This window comes from Oncorhynchus clarkii, chromosome 7 (genome assembly GCF_045791955.1).
Source record: "Oncorhynchus clarkii lewisi isolate Uvic-CL-2024 chromosome 7, UVic_Ocla_1.0, whole genome shotgun sequence".
Taxonomy (NCBI): domain Eukaryota; kingdom Metazoa; phylum Chordata; class Actinopteri; order Salmoniformes; family Salmonidae; genus Oncorhynchus; species Oncorhynchus clarkii.
In genome coordinates, this window is record NC_092153.1 from 11,830,689 (window position 1) to 11,840,871 (window position 10,183).

Below are 10,183 nucleotides of genomic sequence, written 5' to 3' on the forward strand. Positions count from 1 at the left end.
CTCTCTCTCTCTCTCTCTCTCTCTCCCTCTCTCTCTCTCTCTCTCTCTCCCCCCCCCCCTCTCTCTCTCTCTCTCTCTCTCCCTCTCTCTCTCTCTCTCTCTCTCTCTCTCTCTCCCTCTCTCTCTCTCTCTCTCCCTCTCTCTCCCCCCCCCCCTCTCTCTCTCTCTCTCTCTCTCTCGTGACAACATTCCTCTTAAAATAAGCAAATCACTTATTTTAAGTTTGGAATGATGTATGAAACCTGGAATATACAGTGTAGACACACTCTGAAACTTATTTCCAGATCCATATTTTAGATCCCCACTAAAGTGATTATGCTTCCTAAATACATTCCTGAAACTGAAGGAAAGCCTTTGGGAATTCCTGACTCTGTTGTTGGCGTTCCAGGGATGCGTTCCCATGGGATGACGCCGGAGGAGGCTCAGGAGACCGTCCGTCGTCGGACCACTAGCGAGGGGCACTACCAGAGTGGCAACGAGGACCCTCCAGTCCACACGGGGGCGCCGGTGCGCTCCCCTGTCCACTCGTCAGACTTCCACATCCACAACCCTGGAGGAAGACCCAGAGAGGTAGAGTACATACCCCTGTCCAGCCACAGGCAGCAAGCTCTCTCTCTCTAGTCTTTATCAGCTTAAAATGGTCTTCCATTCATTGAATAGTTCATTGTTTCACTGTGAGAGTAACCATGTGTGTGTGTGTGTGTGTGTGTGTGTGTGTGTGTGTGTGTGTGTGTGTGTGTGTCTATGTGGACTTTGTGTTGGTGTGTGTGCGTTTGTAATGTGTCGCTATCTCTGTCCGTATTTGTATCTGTGTGTTATTTTCTGTCTGTGCCTGTTTGCATTACCTCTATGTGTGTATTGTCCTTGTCCGTGTGTATTTTCTGGCTCCTTCTGTGTATGTGGGTGGGCGTGTGTTGTGTGTGTGTTGCGTGTGTGCTGTGTCCCCTCCTTCCAGGGCCCCATGCACAGCTACCGCGAGGCGTATGGGGATGATGATGCTGACGGTCGGGCTGCTGTCAGTCCTATGTTCAGCAGTGGTGGTGAGGCCCACCCCCTGACCCCTGCCTTCCCTGTCTCACCTCAGACCCCTTACTTCAACATGTGTAAGTTCACCTCCGTGCAGACAGAGGGCGCCAGTAGACCTTACTGTCATAAACGTTAAGCATGTAGTATCTTTCGTACTTGCAGTTGCAGCCTAAAGTGATGCACAATAAGTGGTTGTAGAAGGGGGCCCAGTTCCAATGCTTTTAAGATGCGTCCTTCTTTACTGCCTTCTTATAAGGGAGGAACGATGCGTTCTGACATTATTTGGACAGGGCCAGAGAAAGTCACTGCTGTTACTGTAATGTTCAATTGTTGGTGTTTTGATTGGGACTAATCGGTGGTGGTGGGTTTCCTAAATGGATTCAATAACACCATTCTTTTTCTTGTAGAGATGATTCAGTGTAAACTAATACTAATTCCCTGATGAGAGAGACTGGGAATAAAACTGAAAAATGACATTTGAATCATTTAGCAGACACACTTATCCAGAGCGACTTACAGTAGTGAATGCATACATCATTTAACTTTTTCATACGGTTCCTCTGTGGGGGTCAAACCCACAACCCTGGCAAGTTACATGCTCTACCAACTGAGCCACACAGGAATAGATAGAAGATAATAATGTATTGTAGTTTCATCACTATGACCTATAAATTATGTCAGGTTAGACAGTAGATTGCTTCTTGGCACCGTAGAGATACCATAGAGATAAATACTTTATCTATCTGTATTTATCTTAATGCTTGACACATGATCATTTCAATAGACAGACTGCTTTTGGACTTATTTGGGACCAAGCAGGGTTAGGGCTCCCTATTCCTGCAGTGGTCACCGCCACACTGTAGTTGAAGTAAGGACCTGCTTTGAGCCCCCAGATACCCCCCTCCATCTACTCCCTTTACCCTGCCCCACTACCCCTGCTCTGGCCCCTGCCTGCCCTCTCTGGAGGCACTATCTTTGAAACAGACAGACAAAGAATTGATGTGGGACTCTTTGGTAAGTGGAAGATGCATGGAATCTTCAGATTACTGTGTCCAGTCCACCACGCCAACCCTGCCAAACTCTTTTCTACCACTGGAAAACTGATGGAATCTTCAGATTACTGTGTCCAGTCCACCACGCCAACCCTGCCAAACTCTTTTCTACCACTGGAAAACTGATGGAATCTTCAGATTACTGTGTCCAGTCCACCACGCCAACCCTGCCAAACTCTTTTCTACCACTGGAAAACTGATGGAATCTTCAGATTACTGTGTCCAGTCCACCACGCCAACCCTGCCAAACTCTTTTCTACCACTGTAAAACTGATGGAATCTTCAGATTACTGTGTCCAGTCCACCACGCCAACCCTGCCAAACTCTTTTCTACCACTGGAAAACTGATGGAATCTTCAGATTACTGTGTCCAGTCCACCACGCCAACCCTGCCAAACTCTTTTCTACCACTGGAAAACTGATGGAATCTTCAGATTACTGTGTCCAGTCCACCACGCCAACCCTGCCAAACTCTTTTCCTCCGCTGGAAAACTGATGGAATCTTCAGATTACTGTGTCCAGTCCACCACGCCAACCCTGCCAAACTCTTTTCCACCACTGGAAAACTGATGGAATCTTCAGATTACTGTGTCCAGTCCACCACGCCAACCCTGCCAAACTCTTTTCTACCACTGGAAAACTGATGGAATCTTCAGATTACTGTGTCCAGTCCACCACGCCAACCCTGCCAAACTCTTTTCTACCACTGGAAAACTGATGGAATCTTCAGATTACTGTGTCCAGTCCACCACGCCAACCCTGCCAAACTCTTTTCCTCCGCTGGAAAACTGATGGAATCTTCAGATTACTGTGTCCAGTCCACCACTCCAACCCTGCCAAACTCTTTTCCTCCGCTGGAAAACTGATGGAATCTTCAGATTACTGTGCCCAGTCCACCACACCAACCCTGCCAAACTCTTTTCTACCACTGGAAAACTGATGGAATCTTCAGATTACTGTGTCCAGTCCACCACGCCAACCCTGCCAAACTCTTTTCCTCCGCTGGAAAACTGATGGAATCTTCAGATTACTGTGTCCAGTCCACCAAACCAACCCTGCCAAACTCTTTTCTACCACTGGAAAACTGATGGAATCTTCAGATTACTGTGTCCAGTCCACCACGCCAACCCTGCCAAACTCTTTTCTACCACTGGAAAACTGATGGAATCTTCAGATTACTGTGTCCAGTCCACCACACCAACCCTGCCAAACTCTTTTCTACCACTGGAAAACTGATGGAATCTTCAGATTACTGTGTCCAGTCCACCACGCCAACCCTGCCAAACTCTTTTCTACCACTGGAAAACTGATGGAATCTTCAGATTACTGTGTCCAGTCCACCACGCCAACCCTGCCAAACTCTTTTCTACCACTGGAAAACTGATGGAATCTTCAGATTACTGTGTCCAGTCCACCACGCCAACCCTGCCAAACTCTTTTCTACCACTGGAAAACTGATGGAATCTTCAGATTACTGTGTCCAGTCCACCACGCCAACCCTGCCAAACTCTTTTCTACCACTGGAAAACTGATGGAATCTTCAGATTACTGTGTCCAGTCCACCACGCCAACCCTGCCAAACTCTTTTCTACCACTGGAAAACTGATGGAATCTTCAGATTACTGTGTCCCGTCCACCACGCCAACCCTGCCAAACTCTTTTCTACCACTGGAAAACTGATGGAATCTTCAGATTACTGTGTCCAGTCCACCACGCCAACACTGCCAAACTCTTTTCTACCACTGGAAAACTGATGGAATCTTCAGATTACTGTGTCCAGTCCACCACGCCAACCCTGCCAAACTCTTTTCCTCCACTGGAAAACTGATGGAATCTTCAGATTACTGTGTCCAGTCCACCACGCCAACCCTGCCAAACTCTTTTCCTCCACTGGAAAACTGATGGAATCTTCAGATTACTGTGTCCAGTCCACCACGCCAACCCTGCCAAACTCTTTTCCACCACTGGAAAACTGATGGAATCTTCAGATTACTGTGTCCAGTCCACCACGCCAACCCTGCCAAACTCTTTTCTACCACTGGAAAACTGATGGAATCTTCAGATTACTGTGTCCAGTCCACCACGCAAACCCTGCCAAACTCTTTTCTACCACTGGAAAACTGATGGAATCTTCAGATTACTGTGTCCAGTCCACCACGCCAACCCTGCCAAACTCTTTTCCTCCACTGGAAAACTGATGGAATCTTCAGATTACTGTGTCCAGTCCACCACGCCAACCCTGCCAAACTCTTTTCCTCCACTGGAAAACTGATGGAATCTTCAGATTACTGTGTCCAGTCCACCACGCCAACCCTGCCAAACTCTTTTCCACCACTGGAAAACTGATGGAATCTTCAGATTACTGTGTCCAGTCCACCACGCCAACCCTGCCAAACTCTTTTCTACCACTGGAAAACTGATGGAATCTTCAGATTACTGTGTCCAGTCCACCACGCCAACCCTGCCAAACTCTTTTCCTCCACTGGAAAACTGATGGAATCTTCAGATTACTGTGTCCAGTCCACCACTCCAACCCTGCCAAACTCTTTTCTACCACTGGAAAACTGATGGAATCTTCAGATTACTGTGTCCAGTCCACCACGCCAACCCTGCCAAACTCTTTTCTACCACTGGAAAACTGATGGAATCTTCAGATTACTGTGTCCAGTCCACCACGCCAACCCTGCCAAACTCTTTTCCTCCACTGGAAAACTGATGGAATCTTCAGATTACTGTGTCCAGTCCACCACGCCAACCCTACCAAACTCTTTTCCTCCACTGGAAAACTGATGGAATCTTCAGATTACTGTGTCCACTCCACCACGCCAACCCTGCCAAACTCTTTTCCTCCACTGGAAAACTGATGGAATCTTCAGATTACTGTGTCCAGTCCACCACGCCAACCCTGCCAAACTCTTTTCTACCACTGGAAAACTGATGGAATCTTCAGATTACTGTGTCCAGTCCACCACGCCAACCCTGCCAAACTCTTTTCCTCCACTAGAAAACTGATGGAATCTTCAGATTACTGTGTCCAGTCCACCACGCCAACCCTGCCAAACTATTTTCTACCACTGGAAAACTGATGGAATCTTCAGATTACTGTGTCCAGTCCACCACGCCAACCCTGCCAAACTCTTTTCTACCACTGGAAAACTGATGGAATCTTCAGATTACTGTGTCCAGTCCACCACACCAACCCTGCCAAACTCTTTTCCTCCGCTGGAAAACTGATGGAATCTTCAGATTACTGTGTCCAGTCCACCACGCCAACCCTGCCAAACTCTTTTCTACCACTGGAAAACTGATGGAATCTTCAGATTACTGTGTCCAGTCCACCACACCAACCCTGCCAAACTCTTTTCTACCACTGGAAAACTGATGGAATCTTCAGATTACTGTGTCCAGTCCACCACGCCAACCCTGCCAAACTCTTTTCCTCCACTGGAAAACTGATGGAATCTTCAGATTACTGTGTCCAGTCCACCACGCCAACCCTGCCAAACTATTTTCTACCACTGGAAAACTGATGGAATCTTCAGATTACTGTGTCCAGTCCACCACTCCAACCCTGCAAAACTCTTTTCCTCCACTGGAAAACTGATGGAATCTTCAGATTACTGTGTCCAGTCCACCACGCCAACCCTGCCAAACTCTTTTCTACCACTGGAAAACTGATGGAATCTTCAGATTACTGTGTCCAGTCCACAACGCCAACCCTGCCAAACTCTTTTCTACCACTGGAAAACTGATGGAATCTTCAGATTACTGTGTCCAGTCCACCACGCCAACCCTGCCAAACTATTTTCTACCACTGGAAAACTGATGGAATCTTCAGATTACTGTGTCCAGTCCACCACTCCAACCCTGCAAAACTCTTTTCCTCCACTGGAAAACTGATGGAATCTTCAGATTACTGTGTCCAGTCCACCACGCCAACCCTGCCAAACTCTTTTCTACCACTGGAAAACTGATGGAATCTTCAGATTACTGTGTCCAGTCCACAACGCCAACCCTGCCAAACTCTTTTCTACCACTGGAAAACTGATGGAATCTTCAGATTACTGTGTCCAGTCCACCACGCCAACCCTGCCAAACTCTTTTCTACCACTGGAAAACTGATGGAATCTTCAGATTACTGTGTCCAGTCCACCACACCAACCCTGCCAAACTCTTTTCCTCCGCTGGAAAACTGATGGAATCTTCAGATTACTGTGTCCAGTCCACCACGCCAACCCTGCCAAACTCTTTTCTACCACTGGAAAACTGATGGAATCTTCAGATTACTGTGTCCAGTCCACCACACCAACCCTGCCAAACTCTTTTCTACCACTGGAAAACTGATGGAATCTTCAGACTACTGTGTCCAGTCCACCACACCAACCCTGCCAAACTCTTTTCTACCACTGGAAAATTGATGGAATCTTCAGATTACTGTGTCCAGTCCACCACGCCAACCCTGCCAAACTCTTTTCCTCCACTGGAAAACTGATGGAATCTTCAGATTACTGTGTCCAGTCCACCACGCCAACCCTGCCAAACTTTTTTCTACCACTGGAAAACTGATGGAATCTTCAGATTACTGTGTCCAGTCCACCACGCCAACCCTGCCAAACTCTTTTCTACCACTGGAAAACTGATGGAATCTTCAGATTACTGTGTCCAGTCCACCACGCCAACCCTGCCAAACTCTTTTCTACCACTGGAAAACTGATGGAATCTTCAGATTACTGTGTCCAGTCCACCACACCAACCCTGCCAAACTCTTTTCTACCACTGGAAAACTGATGGAATCTTCAGATTACTGTGTCCAGTCCACCACGCCAACCCTGCCAAACTCTTTTCTACCACTGGAAAACTGATGGAATCTTCAGATTACTGTGTCCAGTCCACCACGCCAACCCTGCCAAACTATTTTCTACCACTGGAAAACTGATGGAATCTTCAGATTACTGTGTCCAGTCCACCACGCCAACCCTGCCAAACTCTTTTCTACCACTGGAAAACTGATGGAATCTTCAGATTACTGTGTCCAGTCCACCACGCCAACCCTGCCAAACTCTTTTCTACCACTGGAAAACTGATGGAATCTTCAGATTACTGTGTCCAGTCCACCACACCAACCCTGCCAAACTCTTTTCCTCCGCTGGAAAACTGATGGAATCTTCAGATTACTGTGTCCAGTCCACCACGCCAACCCTGCCAAACTCTTTTCTACCACTGGAAAACTGATGGAATCTTCAGATTACTGTGTCCAGTCCACCACACCAACCCTGCCAAACTCTTTTCTACCACTGGAAAACTGATGGAATCTTCAGACTACTGTGTCCAGTCCACCACACCAACCCTGCCAAACTCTTTTCTACCACTGGAAAATTGATGGAATCTTCAGATTACTGTGTCCAGTCCACCACGCCAACCCTGCCAAACTCTTTTCCTCCACTGGAAAACTGATGGAATCTTCAGATTACTGTGTCCAGTCCACCACGCCAACCCTGCCAAACTCTTTTCTACCACTGGAAAACTGATGGAATCTTCAGATTACTGTGTCCAGTCCACCACGCCAACCCTGCCAAACTCTTTTCTACCACTGGAAAACTGATGGAATCTTCAGATTACTGTGTCCAGTCCACCACGCCAACCCTGCCAAACTCTTTTCTACCACTGGAAAACTGATGGAATCTTCAGATTACTGTGTCCAGTCCACCACACCAACCCTGCCAAACTCTTTTCTACCACTGGAAAACTGATGGAATCTTCAGATTACTGTGTCCAGTCCACCACGCCAACCCTGCCAAACTCTTTTCTACCACTGGAAAACTGATGGAATCTTCAGATTACTGTGTCCAGTCCACCACGCCAACCCTGCCAAACTCTTTTCTACCACTGGAAAACTGATGGAATCTTCAGATTACTGTGTCCAGTCCACCACGCCAACCCTGCCAAACTCTTTTCTACCACTGGAAAACTGATGGAATCTTCAGATTACTGTGTCCAGTCCACCACGCCAACCCTGCCAAACTCTTTTCTACCACTGGAAAACTGATGGAATCTTCAGATTACTGTGTCCAGTCCACCCCGCCAACCCTGCCAAACTCTTTTCCTCCGCTGGACAACTGATGGAATCTTCAGATTACTGTGTCCAGTCCACCACTCCAACCCTGCCAAACTCTTTTCTACCACTGGAAAACTGATGGAATCTTCAGATTACTGTGTCCAGTCCACCACACCAACCCTGCCAAACTCTTTTCTACCACTGGAAAACTGATGGAATCTTCAGATTACTGTGTCCAGTCCACCACGCCAACCCTGCCAAACTCTTTTCTACCACTGGAAAACTGATGGAATCTTCAGATTACTGTGTCCAGTCCACCACGCCAACCCTGCCAAACTATTTTCTACCACTGGAAAACTGATGGAATCTTCAGATTACTGTGTCCAGTCCACCACGCCAACCCTGCCAAACTCTTTTCTACCACTGGAAAACTGATGGAATCTTCAGATTACTGTGTCCAGTCCACCACACCAACCCTGCCAAACTCTTTTCTACCACTGGAAAACTGATGGAATCTTCAGATTACTGTGTCCAGTCCACCACGCCAACCCTGCCAAACTCTTTTCTACCACTGGAAAACTGATGGAATCTTCAGATTACTGTGTCCAGTCCACCACGCCAACCCTGCCAAACTCTTTTCTACCACTGGAAAACTGATGGAATCTTCAGATTACTGTGTCCAGTCCACCACGCCAACCCTGCCAAACTCTTTTCTACCACTGGAAAACTGATGGAATCTTCAGATTACTGTGTCCAGTCCACAACGCCAACCCTGCCAAACTCTTTTCTACCACTGGAAAACTGATGGAATCTTCAGATTACTGTGTCCAGTCCACCACGCCAACCCTGCCAAACTATTTTCCTCCACTGGAAAACTGATGGAATCTTCAGATTACTGTGTCCAGTCCACCACTCCAACCCTGCAAAACTCTTTTCCTCCACTGGAAAACTGATGGAATCTTCAGATTACTGTGTCCAGTCCACCACGCCAACCCTGCCAAACTCTTTTCTACCACTGGAAAACTGATGGAATCTTCAGATTACTGTGTCCAGTCCACAACGCCAACCCTGCCAAACTCTTTTCTACCACTGGAAAACTGATGGAATCTTCAGATTACTGTGTCCAGTCCACCACGCCAACCCTGCCAAACTCTTTTCTACCACTGGAAAACTGATGGAATCTTCAGATTACTGTGTCCAGTCCACCACACCAACCCTGCCAAACTCTTTTCCTCCGCTGGAAAACTGATGGAATCTTCAGATTACTGTGTCCAGTCCACCACGCCAACCCTGCCAAACTCTTTTCCTCCACTGGAAAACTGATGGAATCTTCAGATTACTGTGTCCAGTCCACCACGCCAACCCTGCCAAACTCTTTTCTACCACTGGAAAACTGATGGAATCTTCAGATTACTGTGTCCAGTCCACCACGCCAACCCTGCCAAACTATTTTCTACCACTGGAAAACTGATGGAATCTTCAGATTACTGTGTCCAGTCCACCACGCCAACCCTGACAAACTCTTTTCTACCACTGGAAAACTGATGGAATCTTCAGATTACTGTGTCCAGTCCACCACGCCAACCCTGCCAAACTATTTTCTACCACTGGAAAACTGATGGAATCTTCAGATTACTGTGTCCAGTCCACCACACCAACCCTGCCAAACTCTTTTCCTCCGCTGGAAAACTGATGGAATCTTCAGATTACTGTGTCCAGTCCACCACGCCAACCCTGCCAAACTCTTTTCTACCACTGGAAAACTGATGGAATCTTCAGATTACTGTGTCCAGTCCACCACACCAACCCTGCCAAACTCTTTTCTACCACTGGAAAACTGATGGAATCTTCAGACTACTGTGTCCAGTCCACCACACCAACCCTGCCAAACTCTTTTCTACCACTGGAAAATTGATGGAATCTTCAGATTACTGTGTCCAGTCCACCACGCCAACCCTGCCAAACTCTTTTCCTCCACTGGAAAACTGATGGAATCTTCAGATTACTGTGTCCAGTCCACCACGCCAACCCTGCCAAACTCTTTTCTACC

At 47.3% G+C, this 10,183-nt stretch overlaps 1 protein-coding gene across 5 annotated transcripts in view; it reads left to right on the plus strand.

Moving 5' to 3' along the window:
• The window catches only part of LOC139412871 (tensin-1-like), a 192,228-nt gene that overhangs the window by 170,819 nt on the left and 11,226 nt on the right, over positions 1-10,183 (plus strand). For all 5 annotated transcript variants that reach the window (XM_071159660.1, XM_071159664.1, XM_071159662.1 and 2 more), the window contains 2 exons: positions 389-570; positions 956-1,103. In XM_071159660.1, coding sequence (XP_071015761.1) covers positions 389-570; positions 956-1,103 — 330 coding nt within the window. The remainder of the gene's footprint in view (positions 1-388; positions 571-955; positions 1,104-10,183) is intronic.